General features: G+C 32.4%; 1 protein-coding gene and 1 long non-coding RNA gene across 3 annotated transcripts; both read right to left on the reverse strand.

Annotated features, from left to right (window-relative positions):
- Window positions 1–4,154: 4,154 nt before the first annotated feature.
- On the reverse strand, window positions 4,155–7,254 carry LOC123891261. 2 transcript variants are annotated; one of them, XR_006803043.1, is made up of 9 exons: window positions 7,012–7,254; window positions 6,716–6,841; window positions 6,490–6,555; window positions 6,273–6,383; window positions 5,914–5,961; window positions 5,489–5,560; window positions 4,808–4,888; window positions 4,606–4,683; window positions 4,155–4,506 (listed from the first exon to the last, which is right to left on the reverse strand). It is a non-coding gene; the product is annotated as an uncharacterized LOC123891261 (long non-coding RNA). The 2 variants fall into 2 exon arrangements; XR_006803042.1 differs by having other exon boundaries at window positions 4,183–4,506; window positions 4,606–4,704; window positions 7,012–7,237.
- Window positions 7,255–16,262: 9,008 nt separating this feature from the next.
- Window positions 16,263–18,587, reverse strand: LOC123889479 (gibberellin receptor GID1B-like). The gene is made up of 2 exons (XM_045938826.1): window positions 18,087–18,587; window positions 16,263–17,698 (listed from the first exon to the last, which is right to left on the reverse strand). Exons 1-2 carry the CDS (start codon window positions 18,123–18,125, stop codon window positions 16,688–16,690), a joined length of 1,050 nt encoding a protein of 349 aa, XP_045794782.1. The 5' UTR covers window positions 18,126–18,587; the 3' UTR covers window positions 16,263–16,687.
- Window positions 18,588–19,703: the final 1,116 nt, after the last annotated feature.

Genomic DNA, 19,703 nt, shown 5'->3' on the forward strand with positions numbered 1-19,703 from the left:
ACCATTGCACAACAGTGACGTTTCCTACGAATATTTCGTTGGAAATGCTCTTCGCTTGCGATGAAATTGTTTTTTCATCGGAAATGTTCATCAGAAATGCGCAAAATTCTTGTAATGAGTCTTGTTTAACTAGTTTACAACGTTTACCAACACTTTTTTTTTTTTGTTAGATGATTTAATAGCTAAAAATTTCACCTTAAAATAGATATGTGAGTGTCTAGAGTTTAAACCTCAGTCCTCTTGCATATAAAATGTCATGGACAATGGTACTCAAAATCCATTACAATAAATGTCTACCGCATTGTTCGACCAATTTGAAAATACAAAGTTGTTGTTGCAACCTTTCTTCAAATATCTAATAAGCCAAGTCCACCATAACTTTTTAATGATGGTTTCTTTCCCAACCCCCTCAATTCTTTTCTACCTCCTGAATTTCCGTTTTTGTCATTAGGGTACTGCGGTTTATACGAACCGAAATAATATGACATGCTGATAAATTTCGGTAACCACTTACCGAAATCTGGGACATTTCGGTTCGCATGTACCGAAACAATTATTTCGGTAAACTGCTACCGAAAATGACCTAATTCCAGCGACCAACGTACCAAAATCTATCACATTTCGGTTCGCAGGTACCGAACAAGCTGACGTTCGTTTTCTGTGTACCGAAAACGCTAATGTTCGGTTCGTAGTTACCGAAATGGTCTAATATTTGGCTTCGGTGAATATAAACCAAAATTTTTTGGCAAAAACGTTTCAAATCGCAAGGGGCAAAATTAGATTTTTGGGAGGTATAAAAGAAATGAGGGGGGTCGGGAGAGAAATCATCCTTTTTAATAATATGCACTTGAGAGGGCAAGAATATATGTTTCATATGACTTAAGAATTAGACTTACTTAAAAAACTATAAGCCCAAACTTAAGACAACGAATTTGACCCAAAAAAGGAAATTAAATGGACAAGTTGTAAGGCATAATCCCGATCACCCCACTCTCGTACCGATGTACCGTTTCAATACAAACGTCTCAATCATCAGTGGTTCAGTTTCATTTCATGTCATTTTGTCGCTCAATTCCAAGTTCACTTATACGGTGCACCGAAAGCTTGTTTCCTGCCACAGCAAATCCAGTCCTTCCCTATCTCCAAGACCGTTTAAATTGATCTCAACGGTCCTATGTATTCTATGTAGGTTATCATGATGATGATTATAATTGCTCCGTTTATATAAGTGCGAAGATTTTCAAGCCAAAGTTTGATTCAATTACTTTCACTTCATCTTGATCACATACAGACTTGAGCGTGTCAGGGTGCTAACTTGCAGGTACCTTCGTCATCGTGAACCACCACTTTATTGGTCTATCGCCACCATAACTGCCTGCAGCCTCATCGTGGAAGTCGATCAGTTCTATTTTGAATAGAACAAAACTCTAATTAGGATCTCTCGTGCAAATATTGAAAGGTCAAACTTTTAATATTAATAAACTTTCGATTTGAATAATTTTCAGTTTGAATATTCAAATCGAAAGTTGATAAATACCAAATCTTTCTGGAAAAATCACTCACTTGCTTTTTGGCTTTTGAAAGTTTGGTCAGTTTGGGGGTAAATTACTTTTGGAGAAAAATATTGAGTTTTTTTTTTATAATAGAAAAATATTGATTTAATATATTTGATTATTTGCTTAAAAAGTAAGAGTATACTATTCTGTGTTCTGATGTTTCATGGGGGTATACGTATAAAAGAGAGGGTATGAAGAAAAAATTTCCTTTTGTAGTCAGAAAGGGTTTGTAAAGCCTAGAACAAACGTATGGAACTAAATCTATAGATCTAAGACAAATTAAAAACCATATCAAAAGCCCATAATCACTATAAAATATATAAAGTTTATATTTTTAATCTCTACAAAATTACTTTATTTCAAGTTAAATCTCTATTAAATTCTAATAATAAATTTACTCTTCTATAATAATACAGTTTATAGTAATATAGTTTGTATTTTCAAAATTCTTTACCAAAAATAGATATTTTTAATTTGGCTAAATTGCACTTTTGGCCCCTTAAATTTCAGAAAGTTGCGATTTTGGTCCCCTATATTTCAAAATAGCACTTTTGGCCCCCTAAGTTTCAGGAAGTTGCAATTTTGACCCCCTATGTTTCAAAATAGCACTTTTGGCCCCCTAAATTTCAAAAAGTTGCTATTTTGGCCTCCTATGTTTCAAAATAGCAATTTTGGCCCCCTATGTTTACCCCTTTTGCAAAATGAAAGTTCAAGACACTTTTCTAAATGGAAGTTCAAGACACTTTTCTAAATCAAAATGACATAACAAATCAAGTCATTACATATATGAAGTCATTACATAATTAAAAAGACATAACAAAAAGCACGAAGAGTTTTCAATTTCCATTGTTTCCTATTTTTGGATTTGGAATTAGGTTTTTTTTTACGTATAGTGAAAAATCCTTTTGAATAAACGTCACGAAGTATTTGGTTAATTCTTTAGGATTTGAGATTATATATGTGTGTTAGTGAAAGAATAATTTTATTTTTTTTGAACGTAGTGAAAGAATAAATTTAAAGCATGTGACTTCTTCCTTTTATTTTTTTATTCTTTTAGTTTTTTTAATTATAAGATGACAAAAAACTGTTGACATGGCAGATGAGTCACTTAAGTGACTTGCCACATCAACTTTGACTCGATCAAAATTGACCTTTTACAAAAGGGGTAAAGATAGGGGCCAAAAGTGCTATTTTGAAACATAGGTGGCCAAAATCGCAACTACTAAAACTTAGGGGGCCAAAATTGCTATTTTGAAACATAGGGGGCCAAAATCGCAACTTTTTGAAACTTAGGGGGCTATAAGTGCTATTTTGAAACATAAGGGGCCAAAATTGCAAGTTTCTGAAACTTAAGGGGCCAAAAGTGCAATTTAGCCTTTTAATTTTTTTTTAAAACGGCCAAAATTAGTAATCAGTTGTTAATGTTAGTTTTTTCACCTCGCCAAGACTTGACCTCTAGACTTTTACTCTTTAACTTATTACCCTTAACTCAACCCAGTTGGACTACCCACTCCACCCCAATAACTTTAATCTTTAAAGTAGTCTCTATAAATGGTTTGTGACGTTTGGTATTTATTTACATTTTATAAAGTAGTCTCTATAAAATGTAAATAAATACCAAACGTCACAAACCATTTTAGGGATTAAATCAGATTAAACATGTTTTTCTTATTTATAAAATTAACGAATTATGGTCACTAGTACAGAATGGAGATTCTAAGTCGGACAGAAACCACTTTTCACGTCGGTTTTGGACCCGACGTAAAGACTATCGTCGTTGTAAGTCTGGAGATTCCACGTCGGTTCGGTTTTTAACCGAAGTGGTATCCTGATTTTTCAATTAATTTTTACTCCCTCCGGTCCTTTTTATAAGGAACAGTTTGGATTTTTTTTTGTCCTTTATATAAGGAACACTCCTTAAATCTATGCTTTATTAAATAAGTAATTCCTTTTATACCCTTATTGAATTGAATTGCATACTCCAATATAACCTATTCCAATGCTTAACATTAATTACACACACTAGAATTAAACATAACATTTTAGTATATTGATAATTACAAGAGACAACAATTAATTAAGGCCAAGGTTATTTTTGGAATTAAACATAACATTTTTGAATTTTTAATAAAAAAAATAGGTCTCCTTGGTCTGTGTGTTTTTGTCAAACTGTTTCTTATAATAAGGACCGGATGGAGTATTAAATAAAAAGGGATTCCACGTCGGTGTTTTGTATAACCTGAAGTGACAAGTGGGGATTTCACGTCTGTTTTGTATTAAACCCGACGTGGAATGTATTAATTTTTTGAAAAAAAAATGATTTTTTTCCTGCTATACTATTACATGAAGGGGTTGGCATTAGTCAGTAAATATAAAGCTAAAATCAGCAAAATCAATAATTTTTTCATATATCACCTTTTAGCCAAGCAATTTTTACTTCCCTGTTAATTCCAGTCACTTATCCAAACTTAGAGCTTTACGCTTATTAATATCATGATTTTCACATGCAACACATGGAAGAATGACAAGCTAAAATAACATAATATCTAAAGAGTGAGATAGATATAGAGAGAAAAAAAAATAAACACGTTTACAAGGAAAAACAAAACATAATATGATATTTCCATTGTATCAATGTTATTTCCGTTGTATCTTCCCTTCATCAGTTTGATGTTAGTTATTGCAAGTCGGAAGCAAAATTAAAAACTACGTAATATGATATTCATATGAGTTGTTACGGCTATATTTATAATATTAATAAATTACATTTCAAAGCATGCCCTCAAGACGTTGAATCTCGTTCTTCGGATAGTCAGCACCCTTTTCCATACTAGTTTTAGCAAGTTTCAAGCAGAGGTTACCATAGCTGAAACCTCGACCTCATCTTATTCAGAAGCAAAGTGTGGGATACCATTCATAGACTTTGTTCCATTCATGGTACTATGGTAGCCTATATCAAACAAAATTCACAAACTTCAGATGTCATGGCCACAAAGTTACACAAGAAGCTTGTAATAGCATAATGAATTAATAATATCAACTATCATACCAATTCCACGACTTTCCTGGATGCACCAAAGTTTGCGAGTTTAATACACCCTTTGTTATCAACTAGAATGTTTGCACCCTATATCCAATTCCAACATATCTACAAAATATGAGAGAGAGAGAGAGAGAGAGAGAGAGAGAGAGAGAGAGAGAGAGAGGAAACATGGAAGAGTCGTCTAAAATTAAAAGCATGGACCATGTACCTTAATATCCCTGTGAATAATTCCGTTATTATGAAGATATTCAAGCCCCAGTAAAAGCTGCTTTGTATACACTCTTATAACCTGTCAAAAAAATGGAACATTGCACAACCTAAATTTAAAGCATGTATAAGTGGGTCAATTGGATAATCCTCCCTAAATTTAAAGCATGTATAAGTGGGTCAATTGGATTTACAAATAAACATCTTGTGAAGATCAAAAGAATAGGAAGCTTCAATATATAGCAGGAGCCCTCATTATTTCAAGGAATAACTGGCGTCATTGGACAGATTTGAGGTGTTTTTTTTGCTGGGTTTGGCAAGAATAGTCTTATCAATTGCGAATCACAGAAAAATAAAGGTTTATTCAAATCCTCTATGCAACTGAGCTATGGTGCCACTACAGCTACTATTTGACAATATTTGGTAGGAAAATGCATACTGCAGAACAATAGGGATTAGTTTAGTTCAAATTCCGCTACGCTATAGCGCCACTGCAGTCACTATTTAACAACACTGAATATAACATCTATAAAACAAAGCTCTTAATTGAAAATTTGAATGTTGAGACAGGTAAAAGGAAAGTCCTTGATTGAGACGGCAAAAACATACACCATAACATAAATGAGAGGAGAGGGAAAATAATAAAATGCAAGTGCCAAGAACATTTATCAACAGTACAAACCTGAAGTGCCCTCCAATGAGAATACGAGCGGTATAAAATCCAGAAGAATGGGACATTAGGCAAAGGTAAAACCTGAAATGTAAAATTAATATGAATTATTATCCAGTGAAGCAAAGAAATAACTAAACATTAAACTAAAGGGCATTATCACAATCTATAGAATAGAAGAATCATTGCAAAAAGACATACTATATACGTAATTAACATTCACGGAACACATACGTACACTAAATGCAAAGGACAATGGAATCAATGAAATTGAACCATAAAAGAATTTCCTGTGTATAATTTTTGTTCATATTACATCATATCAAATAAATATTAGCAATTAAAAATAAATCACCAAGCTGAAGTGACACATTTCAGTTTAACAGAGTAATTTGTTCCAACAACATCATGTGTGAGGAAAGAGAGAGAATTATTACCTCATCGCAATATGTCTTAGTCTGCGACGAACAAGTTGAGCATTCAAGCTACAAAAAAATCACAATTGACGTAAAACAAAAGCTAAAAGAAGCAAAAATGCAATGACAATTTTTGTTCTTCATCCACATTATGTCCCCACATGACATTTGAATCAAAATTAATCCATAGACTTTACAACTTCAAAATCTACAAATAGATAAAAACTAAGCTGATTCTCTCAGAAAAGCACCAAGAATACACAATCATGTCTCTCATTTCACAGTCCATACAGCTCCACGTTAATTCCTTTATTGTGAAGCAACAACAAAGCACAACCTATCATATTCTCTACGCAGTTGATAAAGTATAAACCACTCACTGACTCAGGAAAGGATCCGAATTTCCCCAATAGTGATGAGATAGATCCACCAGGTACAAACTCAAGCAGAATATTTAAGGAATCTTCCTCTCTAGCAGTTCCTAAGTATCTCTATTATAAAAAATAACCAAAAAGGATAAAATAAAATTACCATATTCCACATCAAGCAATCAAAACCACTCAGTCAAACTAACATAATAAGAATCCACAAACTCACAACAATATTTGGATGCTTAAGATTCTTGAGAAGCTTCACTTATTCTTCAAGCTCCCGGATAGTAGCCTGATCCAACAAGTTAGAAACAGAACTTTCAGAGTTCAACATCCATAATCCATTGCTTTATTCATTATTCATAAGATAAGATTGGGAGTGATGCATGAAACTCAAAACAAAGAATTCAAAATCTTAATAGTCTAAGCCATAAACAAGGTAACACTTATACCTGTATATTCTCTTCGAAAGCAATACCAGGGCTCTACATCACCTTTTCACCGTGAGTATCATATTCCAAATTCCCACCGAAAAACAGGCCTCATCTTTTCTTCTTCTAATCGCCTTCAAAATCAACCTATTTCACACAGCGTAACAAAGCAAAACAATTAACATGAGAAAAATGGAACAAAACACACAATACCATAACCCTAAGAACCCTTCATTAACCCTAGTTTAAGATTTAATAAATCCAAGAAGGGAATCGAAATTGCAAATCAAAATTGATGCAACGACGAAGAACCAAACCTTCTACTGCTCAACGAAGAACCAAACCGAAATTGCAGAATGAAAAAGAACGAAATTGCAGAACGAAGAAGAATGAAATTGTAGAACACGATTAGATTCAGTGAGTTAGGGTTTCAACGAAGAAGGAATAACACGATTGAATTCAGTGAGTTAGGGTTTCATTGAAGAAGGAAGACAAGATTTGGAGAGTTAGGGTTTAATGTTTGTTCTGCGCGAATGTATGTGGGAGAGGGAAAGAAAACCTTTCTAAATTTTCAAGGAAATCAATTAAAAATTAAACTTCAACATAGTTACAATAATACCACCGCGTTGATTTTTCACTTCAGTTTTAGCAAAATCAGTAGTGAAATCACTTGCCCATAAGTTTTTCACTTTTGTTATGCAATAAACAGTAGTGGAATACTTTGCCCAATTGTATTTCACTTCAGTTATATTAAAAACAGTAGTGAAATCCTTTAACCAAATATCTTTTTTCTAGTAGTGGATTTTTGTTCCTATTAAAAAAACACATGGTTTTATTTTCAAAATTTTAATATTTTGTTTTTAGTCCTTAATGAACAAAAGATTAATAGGTCAAAACCCTTGCGTTGTAGCCCATCTTCTCTCCCATAGTTGCTTGATGCTTTTCTCCTTTTCTCCCATCATCCTCAAACATCAACCCTTGTTGCATGCCACTTCCTTCTCTATTCTGCCTTTGTGCCGCCGCGATGTAGCCTCTATAATATGCTTGTGTGACGAGAACATACCTTCGCATCACCTTCTTACCCCGTTGGGGTTGCTTTTGAACCTGTGAGGATCGTTGGTTTCCGTCAGGTTGATTTGGTTGACATATTTAAACCGTGTAATACTCTCAAATATTCAGATTTGTTGAGATATGCATGTTTCATGATTTAGGGTTGGAGGTTTCCTCCATATTTAGATTTTCTTTGTTATTTTTTCTTTGCTTTTGTTTTTTGTTTTTTTTTTTTACTTTTATTTTCTAGGGTATGGTTCTGGTCCTCCCTATTGTATATTATTTTTTCCTTATGTGTGTTTTTTAAAAAATTGACAAAATTTTGACTTTTTTAAAACATAATATAGACTTATATAAGTTTAATATAGTATAGACAAGACATGTTTTGAATATAAAAGGATCACAACATTGACATTGAAATAAACATAAATAAGTCATTCGCGACTAAAAACAATATAGAAATTTTTTTTGGGACGATAACATGTTTTTTATAAGGTCGGAAATCAAAATTCACTAATTATTGGGAAACAAAATTTAGTTTTAAAAAAAATCGTATTTAATTAACCTCAAGTTAAAAAATTCTACTATTTTGTAAAAAATATATATTATAATATTCCAAAATTGAAAATAATTAAACAAAATTTGAATTCAACAAGAATAAAACTGCGTATTAGAAAATTTTATAGGGACAAAAACATCTCGTTTTATTTTATAGACGCTAAAACAAAAAACTCAATATTTGTAGGACAAAATATTATTTAATCCTAAAAAAGTAAAATTGATGTTTTTTACTAGGCAAATGTTATTTCATTATGAGTATGAACTATGGAATATGAATTATATATGTACTTTTGGATACCGTCTAGTCAGAATGAGGGAATTAAATAAATTTTGGAAGTTAGTTTGGTAGATACATTAGTTACACCCAATCCAACAAACAAGATAAGTAGGTCCCAGCATCAAAATTTATTTACCCTATAGACATTTCCTGCTACTTGATATTGACCTTAAATCAGGTAAAAACAATTACTTTTGTTTGTTATAAATTCTGTCTTTTGTGGAATAGTTTCTATTTGATTTTCCCTTCCTGTTCTTTAAAATATACTACTATTTTAATGTTTTTTTTTCTCATCATGGACAAATTACATGCTTAAATTATGAACATCAAGATTTTATATAATGTCATGAAGATCTAGCTAGATAGCACTAATTAAGGAGTTTGTATCTTCCCATGTTTTTCATAGGATACTCTCTTCCTAGTCTTTTTTTCCTCACCTTTGTCATTCAACATGTTCTTGTTTTATATTTCAACACCATTTTCTTTTAATCAGTTTTTTGTATTTTTCTCATGTTTCATTTACTCATCTTACAAAACCCTTTGTCACGTTCAATATACATAGAGATTATTGCTATGTAATTTACAATGTAAAATTATATATTTTACATATGTATTTAATAGACGGGACACCGTTTAGCATTTTCCTTTATAAATTTGTTCTTAAAGTAAAGTTTTAAATTTTTATATGTCATGTCATGATGATTTGATTAACTGTATGTATAAAATAGTTTTGTACTGTTAGTATATAAATTAAATTAAATCCATATATTGTTGACTCCGCATCTATGATATATATAGGATAAAAACGATAATTCGTACTACTCTGGCCTCTTTTATAAGCAAAAAATCATTTTTGCACACTTATTAACGAGTATCTTTTTTATCTTAATTTTACGTGATGTTTCTATTGAAATTTCTAAAATGACCTTACAATTTATTAAATATGTATCGGGACTCTATAATCATGTTAAACAGTAGAACTATTAATAAGGGTACTTTTGGAAGAATAACATTAAATGAAGTTGATTTTGGTAACTTTTACTTATATTTGAGGCCAAAATATTTTGTTGATTTTTACTTATAAACAAGGCTGGAGGGAGTAGTCAAGTTGGAGTGTGTTTGTTAAAAAGTGTGTTGATAGCATTATTCATATATGGAATATTGAAATTACATTCTATTTCATATTCACTTATGCACCTAGCATTGCGTAGTTTTGTTTTAAGTTTTGACTAATTGTCTTAAAATTCGATTGAAGAATTGACTAATTTGAAAACAAATATGTTGTCCATTAATAATGGATCGAGGACTGCAAAGTTAATATGTGAAAAGGATTAGAAATCAACGAGGACTAAATTGGTGTAATTTTTCTTTTTAGTCTTTAATTTAAAAGCCTTCAAATTTACGAGAAATTGACTAACAGTTGCACATATATACGTCCAAACAGAATTTCCTCTGACGCCAAATGTCCGTTGTTCCTCCTGCAAAAAAAAATAAATGGAGATTTATTCATTCGCTGCATTTTGCTGGACAATTCACATCTTTAATTATCTCGAAGTTTAAGACGCGTTAAAAAGGCAGTCGAGACAAACACGACATAAAAAGTTCTTAATCTATGGGATCTTAAAATTGAGTTTCGGACCTAACTCATCCTTACAAAACTAGCTTGTAAGGTGAGGATTGTCACTTGCTTATAAACACTTATCAAGGTCATCTCACAACCAATGTGGGACTTCTTAATACACCCCGTCACGTCTAGCACTATTGGGCTTGGTGCGTGGATATAAACGGTGGGTGGTCCGATAGCGAAAACCTAATAACATGTGGTACAACAGATCGGGGAAAGACTCTGATATCATTTTAGAAATGAGTATTGAGCCTAACTCATTCTTACAAAACCGACTTGTAAGATGATGATTGTCACTTGCTTATAAACACTTGTCAATGTCATCTCATAACCGATGTGAGACTTCTTAACATGGGAAAGTGTGAAGCTTCCAGATTAAATGTCACATTCCCTGAGAGAAGATATGTATCAATGAGTTCTTAAGTGCAAAGTCTATAAGCATTCTTTGTCAAGTAATGTCCATATGGCTCAACACATCAAATATTTTTATCTCCAATTATCGAAGAAAACATGGTTGGATCGATAATTTTATTCCCATTACTAGTATCAAATAGAAAAGTAATACTAATAAGAAGAATATTCCACAATTTATCATTCGGGGCGGGTGAATAAAATCGGCAAAAAAAATATATTGAGAATAAATGTTGTGAGAAAATAAAATTAATACACAACATTTTAGATATTTTATTAGGAGAGATCCACAAGACTTCACATTTCACTATAGAATTTTGAACTAACTCAACTAATTAAGTAGTCATCACTATTATGCAATTTTTATCATGTTAATTTCCTCTATATTACTTTCGACAATAATATTATGCTCCACATCATTATTATTTACAGCATCAAATATCACATCATTATAATTTTTGTAAAAAATAATATGTCCAAAATAGGGAGATACAATTTTATTTTTTTTATTTAAGGTCTTGTCCAAAAAGAAAGGAAATACCTAGGAAGGTGTTGAATTGTTGGTTTAACTCATTCAATTTTTTGCTTTTGTGGGGGTCAAAATAGTAATTTCAACAATGAGGTGACATTTCCTTAACAAACAATTTTTGCTTACATAATGAGCTATGAGACCCAAATTATTAGGAGTAGATGCCTATATATGACTTTACCCTCCATTGCCTCCAATCCAACCCCTCAATCACAAAAATGTTTATTATGAATAAAACAAAAATGTTAATTATGAATAAAACTTAGCTAGATTGTGTAACCACACTGGGTCCTATGGATTAAAATTATAGGATTACCTCCTGGCAGATTGTTTGGTGTGGCCGGGTCCAACTGACCTACAATCATTCAAAGTCTACAGCATTATCATATTGGGAATATTTTGTTTTATCATTCTTGTCCAAATGTCATTCATGAGGTAATATATTTAGGAGGTTGTGTCTACTAGTAATTTTCAATGTCACGCTTTGATAAATAATATAATAATAAGTTAATCATGTAAGTTTAAGCTTAAAAGATTGCCCTAGCTATAGCATTTTCTAATAGTAAGTATTGTTGACCATATAGTAGAATATTATTTTTTATTTATTTTTATATGCATCATATGTAGAATATTATATTTGAAATAATTTTTACCATACTCTCATGCTCATTAACAATTTTTTGGAAGTTCACACTTAAAAATATAATAAGGTTATAGGTTAAGCTGGTCAAGATATCATAAAACTAGCTATGTAGCATATCATTTTCTAATATGAATTGTTTATACAAATTGTTAGTTGATGCAGAGTGATTGACGTTGGACTTAGTAGGAAGGATCACAGTTTAATCCCCCATAATTACGATAAAAAGGTGTTGGAACCACTTAATGTCAGAACTGACTCCGTGTCAGATTAGGCGGTCCAATAAACCACATACCGATGATTAAAACAAAAATAAATATTATGAATTGTTTATTTGTCATTTGATAAGCACCAATGTTGAACCAAACTCAGTATGGAGCGGTTGGTACTAACTAAGCTCCATGTATAGGAAAATTAATAATTGACTTTTGAGAACCAAATATCTTGAGACAATTTCATATTCTAATGCAATGTTGTACTAAACACAACCATAGATTAGTTCATCTATGTATTGCTGCATTTAGAGGTTGACACCTCAAAAGAAGTTGTTTTTTTAATATCACAAACATCTTATAGATCTCATCCATCTAGCACTATTGACACACTCAAGAGAAGGATATGTCATTTACTAATGTTTTGTTGTGAACATGTAAACCACAAAGCATCATCTTCAAATTTAAATATAGTAGGATAGAATTCTCTTTAAAAATCTGTGTTAATTTATGAAAAATACTAACATATATTCTTTTTTAAGATATACTAACAAATATTCTTATATATAAAAGGATCTGGATCCTCTCCTTCCGGTTCCTATATAAAAATGCTAACTAGTGCCTGGAATATTAGTCATGAATGAAACGAAAAGTACTAAAATTGTCTTAGAATTCTTTTTCACCAACGGTATCCGGCTCACCGGACCGTTTAATTTGGTTTGGGGTCAGTTTTGGCATCAAGTAGTTTTAGCCTCCTTTCGATCGCAGTTGCGGGAGATCGAACTGTGGTTCTCCCTACCAAGTTCATCATCAATCATCACTGGATCAAATAGCGATTAATGTGTAATATATTTTTTCAATGTAAAATTGATTACTTTGTGTTCCCTTAACTAGTGTCTAATATGACCTATCAATAAAAAAATTCATTAATTAAATTATCTAAAACTTAAATTAATTTTTAACTATTATCAACTTTGTAATTTTTTTTTATTTTACAATTCAACTTTATAATTTTTAAATATTTTAATTAATGAATTTTTTTCTTAGAGAAATATTTTGTTTAAGAACCAAGGACAGTTGATTTATTTATACTACTCCATTAAATTTTAAAAGGAAGCTATACCGACCAAAAAATTGAAGTTGTTTGTCTATGAACCCCAATAAAGAAAACCCCTTTGTTGACAATGACTCCTCACTTTGTCGCATTGGAGAATATTGTCAAGACATAAACAGCTAGTAATTTACTAAGGACAAATCACATTAAGACATGAAATAATACACACAAGAAAGGTGAAAATAAAGCTTAAATCCAAAAATTAATACTAACCATTTCCCCTCTCTCTATACAACAAAGTCAATAAAAGACAAGGTTCCATGTCCTTGTCTAAGCTTAGCTGTTCCTACACTTCACACTTTAAAGCAATCTCAACTGTGTTAATATTTTTTATTGTACTTTTTTAGGTTCCCAAAAGTGGTCCCTAAAATAAAGAATACATCCAAAACTCACAACCACTAGAGAAAAAAAAAAGGGGGGTTCCCTCCCTTTGAAAACAATGCCAAATTCCCGTTTTTGCTGTTTTCCCAAACTCCAAACAGAACTTGATTGAATTGGCAATAAGGAGAAGACAAGAATTAATAAGATTGATGTTGAAAGATGGCGAAATTTATGATTCAAACTCCTGCCAATCATTCTTGGCGTGAAAATCTTTTCATGTTCTTTTTGGTGGATGGGGTTTAGCTTCATTCTCTCCAATCCAAACATGGTTCAATTATTCTCCATCGCAATTATATTTAATCACAAGTTCGAGTTTGTAGTTAATGAATTTTGACGTATACATAATATATAAATTACATATCTACTAACCATGATTTATCGTATATTTAAATTGTGTCAGCCACTAGATTTTGTATAGTGGAGGGAGTTTGTGCATGAGATCTTGAGTTCGATCATCTGTTCTATTGAAAACTAAAAAAAAATATTGTGCTAATCATTTAAAAGTTATTGTGAAAGTTGTTTAATAGACTATTTGGAATCACGGTTGACACCCGATAGTGCATTTTTTAGAAACAAGAATTCCTAGATTCTTTTCGCGTTGAATACCTTAGTAGACTCGCAGCTGCATTGAGGAGAATTGTAACCAAAAACATGCTAAATTATACAAAAACAAATTTTTAGAGGAATGTCATTTTTATTTTCTGATGTAAATGCAAAGAGTGGTGGTAAACAAGAGAATAAATCAAATTAATGCTTCATTTTTTTACCACTAGTGCACTACCACTAGTACTACCTTTTACTTCTATAATATACATTTTCTTATGATCCAGATGCTAAAGAATAGACCCTTTTAGAAGGTGAATTCTAGCATGAGAGACTCGGTCATGTCTCCTATTGGTAGGAGATTAACTTTTAGCCGTGTGATGGGTTAAAAAATACTTAAGCGGCTGTGATTTAGTATAAGCAACCTGCTGCTACAGTACAATAGCAGGTTTGTAATTTTAATTTTTATTCTTTTACATTTACTAGTTTTCCTTTAAAAAAAAAATACTACTAGTTTTTAAAAAATATGATATGTTTTTACATTGACTAGTATTGTATTTAATAATTATATAAATTTGTCAAAAATTTGAAACATTATTTATTTTGTAAAAATCTAAATAATAAAATAAATAAAATGTATATTTCTATTACCTGTTCCACCTACTATCATAGGTATTTTAATCTCCCACCAGTGGGAGACATGTATGGATCTTCCATTCTAGAATTCACCCTTTTTAGAATAGGAAAAATAAAAAAGAGGGTTAAACTTTTTTCTACTTTTCTAGTCAAATAGACAAGTCATCCCAAAATTAACTTATGTCACATTGTCCTATATCAAAAGCTTCCTACCCCTCCAACCTTTTCTTTTATTCTTCATTTTTTGATGTTTTAGGCCCTCAATTAAGTAGTACATCTTTAGAATGACATTGAATTCGACAAAATTATATGGCATCGTAAATTTAATCAAGCTTCAAATTATAGCTTTTGCGATACAATTTCGTCAACCTCAACACCAATTCAAACATAGATTATCTTGGACCGTGATTGAATTAAGGTAGAATGTCGTTGCAGTCATGCAGTCGGGTATTTTTGACCGTTTGATTAAAGATCAAACAATCTTGATTTAACTAGTACTTTTAGTGTTGTGAATTCGGACCGAAAAACACATCAATAATACTTTTATGTGTGGGACAAATGAATTGAAGCAACCAAATCAAAATGATGAGCAATAATCAACAAAAGCTAAAACATAGTAAAGCGATAAAAGACGCGATGAATTGTTTATCCAGTTCAGTCAAAACCGACCTACTCTGGGGGGAGAGACTCTTCGTTCCACTATCGATAAAAAAACTTGATTACAACGAGATTCAATACAAAAGAGTTGCAAGAATTAGACTTCAACCCTAATTATACCCTTTTCCCAAATCTCTTCCCGTGACCAAGAGATTTCAATGATAAGTGATTACAAGGTATTAGAAACACTTCCCCAACCCTAGAATATACCCAAAAGGAACCCCTTTTGATCCTAGATTGATGTTGGATGAAGAAACCCTAAAAACCTCACATTTTTCTCTCTCTTACGGCTGCAAAAACGTGACACCTATATATTACTGCGCAGTTTTCGCCTGAGGCACCAGTTTTCACGCATGGGGCGAGATTTTCGCCTGAGCCACCAGTTTTCACGCCTGAGGCACAGAAACAGAAATCAGTCCCTTTCCTACTGCACAATTTCGCCTGGGGCACCGAAACAGCAGCTTTTGCTGTTTTTCCACGTTTTCAAGGCAATTTGCAACATTTAGAATAAAAATAAGATACTATTTTTTAAATCGTTCAATCTTAATTGAACGGCTAAAAACATAATGACGGCATGACTGCACAGAAAAATGACAACATCTCATCCATTTCCAATTATCTTTCATGATTTGTTACATTTGAAGTCTCAACTAACTTTAGGCCTCATCTTACATTATGCTAGTATTAGGTCTTAATATCCCTTCATTAGGAAATGCAAAACAAAAATAAACCCACAACCTAGTTTTTACACAAGCATCGTGCAAAACATGGGTCTATTATGGACAAAATCAAAGCAACAGTGCAATACTGTATATGACACAAGAAATTAGAACTGTTGAATTGGAACCATGAGAGAATGCAAACAGAGACAAACACAACATTGGCTTCAATCAAAAGGAGAATCCAATCCCAGCTAAAAAACAAAAGCAAAAATCCAACACAAATTATATAATTTTATATATTTATATATATTATACATTCATAAAAAAACATGTAGGGATATTCCCCATGTCACATTCAGTAATTAGTACCACTACATGAGGAAAATACAATCCCCAAATCAAAACCATCAACCAATACCTAATCTTAAGTCTCTTCTCCTAGTACACACCATTACACTACTAAGTAGTTCCTCGATCCTTAATTATAAGCAAAAGTCATCGTTTCAAATTCATTGAATAACTGATAAATTAGTCTATAATATAGACCAGATACATCAATTATTCAATGAATCTGAAAAATAAATTTTTACTTATAATTAAGAATGGAACGAGTAGTAAAAAAAGATAGAAAGACTAAAAAAAACCAAATGAAAAATTCAACCTTTTGTTATGTAAAGGTAAGGTTAAGTAATAGTATTAACAGTTAGGATTAACAAAGTTCTTGATTTCCTCCATAAGGCAATAGAAATGATCATTATTAGGCAAGAAGTAAAAGCCAATAGTAGCCTCCTTAAGGAAAAGAAGTTTAACTTGTTGACCAAAATTCCTCAAACCATCCACATAAGCTAATTGCCAATCTTGTAGAAGATCCAAACCAGCAACACAAACAAGACTTTTAGGAAACTTATCAAGTCCTTTAAGATTTTTTTCCCCTTTAGGACCAAACGGATTACAAGCAGGGTGGTCTCTATCTTCACCTTCCGGTAAAAAAGCTCTCCAATACCAATCACGATCTTGCAATCTAACAAAGTACTTTCCATCTAATCTCATTTCAGAATCTGTTCTTTTCTCACCACCAAACAGTGGATGAAGAAGAATGTTCCCTAAGACCTCAATTCCTTCTTCTTTTTCTTCAGAAGCTTTCACTGCTACATGATGAACAATGTTTCCACCAGAACTATCACCAGCCATGTAAATATAAACTTTCTTTTCCTTCCCACTTTGAAGCCATTTTCTTGACTTCACCCATTTGAGTGCATTCCAACCATCTTCATAAGCACATGGAAACCGATGCTCCGGCGATCTTCGGTAATTAACCGAAACAACAGCAGCTTTACAAACGCTTACTAGTCTTCTACAAAATGTGTCATAGATAGCACTGTTAGCTGAGGAATGTGAGAAGCTTCCACCATGGAAGAATACTATGACAGGAACAATTTCTGTTGTACTCAATGGTTTCTCTAAATCTTTGACACCCCATTGTGGTTCATTTTCTGAAGACGGTAAGTAAACTCGATTGAAAAGACCAGAGTTTCTATTGACATGATCGAACGAAAAGACTCTGTCGACGGGAACCGCGTTTGCCGGTACCTTTCTGTCAAGAAACTCTGCTAAATCTCTGTTGAATGTTCCATCAGCACGTCTTAGAAGATTGTATGCAAGCTTGAAATTTGAGATTAATACATATGTATTCAATGGAACAACACTCTGCAAAAACAAAAACAAACAAACTTCAGATTAGTTCTGTTTTATGTGTTGAATGAAAAGGGGTTCTGCACTTTATCACAAATCTTGAAGAAAAGACAAGACTTTCCAACTATTGTGAAACAAAATTAAATTTTTAAAGTTTTCAAATTTACCAGAACAAGAAACCCAACACATAAAATGAAGAAAGTAGAAAACAAAAAACAAATTAAACCAACCAACCCACAATTTTTTTTACATGATCCTAACAAAAAAAACCCAAACATCAAACAGAACACCAATCAAACATATCACCACAAAGAACAAGCAAAAAAAAAAAAAATCTTTAAAACAAAACATCAAACACAAGAAAGGCATAAAAATGTGAGCTTTAAGATGGAAGTAAGAATACCCTAGATTCACTGAGGTTGACTTGATTAGTTCCAGTCATATCTTAGTTGTTGTTGTAGTATCTATCTATCTATGTATCAAGAAATACAATAATGGAAGAGGAAGAAGCAGAGAAAAGGGGTTAATAAGAAAGAGTGACCCTCATGAAAAAGGAAGATGTTGGTGAGTGAGGTGAAGGGAGAAAAGGGTATGTATGGTATGGTATGGTATGGTATGGTATGAAAGAGTAGTACGTAGATGGTTGTTGTTGTTGGTGTGTGTACGTAGTAGAAGAAGTGTTGATTGATTAATTTAACTAAGGTTGGTGGTGTCTCTGGCAAATGTATTAAATGAAGGGATTGAGTAAAGAAGAAGGAGAAGAAGAAGGTACAGTTGTATATCGAACAAAACAGAACAGATATAGCCTTATTACTAGCTCTGCTTAGAGAGAGAGAGAGAGAGAGAGAGAGAGAGAGAGAGAGAGAGAGTCAAACGCAATGGAACGACGGAAATGGACGGAGACGACAGACACGACAAACCGGGCGGCCGATTTTACCTGTTTATATGGGTCCCACCATTTATTTTAAATTCAAATTTACCATACCTGTGCTTTGTTTTGTTTAGTTTAGTTAGACTTTAGAGTTATCAAAATGTTAGAGTGTCTTTGGATGAGAGATTTTTTTGAAGTAAAGTAATGTTTTGAAGGAATTCAAATGATTTGAGATGAATTTTATTGTTTGGATGAAAATTTGAAGAATTTTTAAAATGATCGAAATTTATGAAGTATTTTGTTCAAGTTTAATTTAGAGAATTTCAAAATGACACATAAAACCAAAGAATTTGAAATTCCTTCTTCTCCATAAACTTTTAAAAATTACTAATTGATCGTAAAACCTAAAATTAGCCGAAAAACTTAAAATCTACGATAAACGCTAAATCGGCCGAAAATCCAAAAAATCGGCAGAAAAAACCTAAAATCGGCCAAAAGCTCAAAAATCGACTATAAACACTAAAATCGGCTGAAAACTCAAAAAATCGGCAGAAAAACCTAAAATCGGCCAAAATTTCAAAAATCGTCTATAAACCCTAAAATCGGCTGAAAATCCAAAAAATCGGCCGAAAAACCAAAAATCGACCGAAAACCCAAAAAATCGGCCGAAAACCTAAAATCGGCCAAAATCAAAAAAATCGACTATAAACCCTAAAATCGGCCGGAAACCCGAAAAATCGGCCGAAAAACCAAAAATCGACCGAAAACCCAAAAAATCGGCCGAAAAACCTAAAATCGACTATAAACCCATTTTTCAGCCGATATTAGGGTTTTAATCAATTTTTGGATTTTTCGCCGATTTTAGGTTTTTCGGTCGATTTTTTGGGTTTACGGTCGATTTTTGGGTTTTCGATTAATTTTTTGGGTTTTCAGCCGATTTTAGAGTTTATAGTCAATTTTAGGGCTTTTGGTCGATTTTAGGTTTTTCAGCCGATTTTGTGTTTACTATCGATTTTAGGTTTTTCGGGCAATTTTTTCGGATTATCGGCCGATATTATGGTTTTTGGCCGATTTTAGGTTTTTCGGCCGATTTTATGGTTTATAGTCGATTTTAGGTTTTCAACCGATTTATGGTTTTTGATCGATTTT

The sequence above is a fragment of the Trifolium pratense genome, linkage group LG6, assembly GCF_020283565.1.
Source record: "Trifolium pratense cultivar HEN17-A07 linkage group LG6, ARS_RC_1.1, whole genome shotgun sequence".
In the NCBI taxonomy this organism is placed as follows: domain Eukaryota; kingdom Viridiplantae; phylum Streptophyta; class Magnoliopsida; order Fabales; family Fabaceae; genus Trifolium; species Trifolium pratense.

What these genes read in the sequence shown, in the direction of transcription:
- LOC123889479 (XM_045938826.1), bottom strand. Translation starts at nt 18,125, where the DNA reads ATGACTGGAACTAATCAAGTCAACCTCAGTGAATCTAGG. An exon ending in TCAACCTCAGTGAATCTAGG is followed by an intron (nt 17,699 to 18,086) that starts GTATTCTTACTT and finishes TTGTTTTTGCAG; the next exon opens with AGTGTTGTTCCATTGAATAC.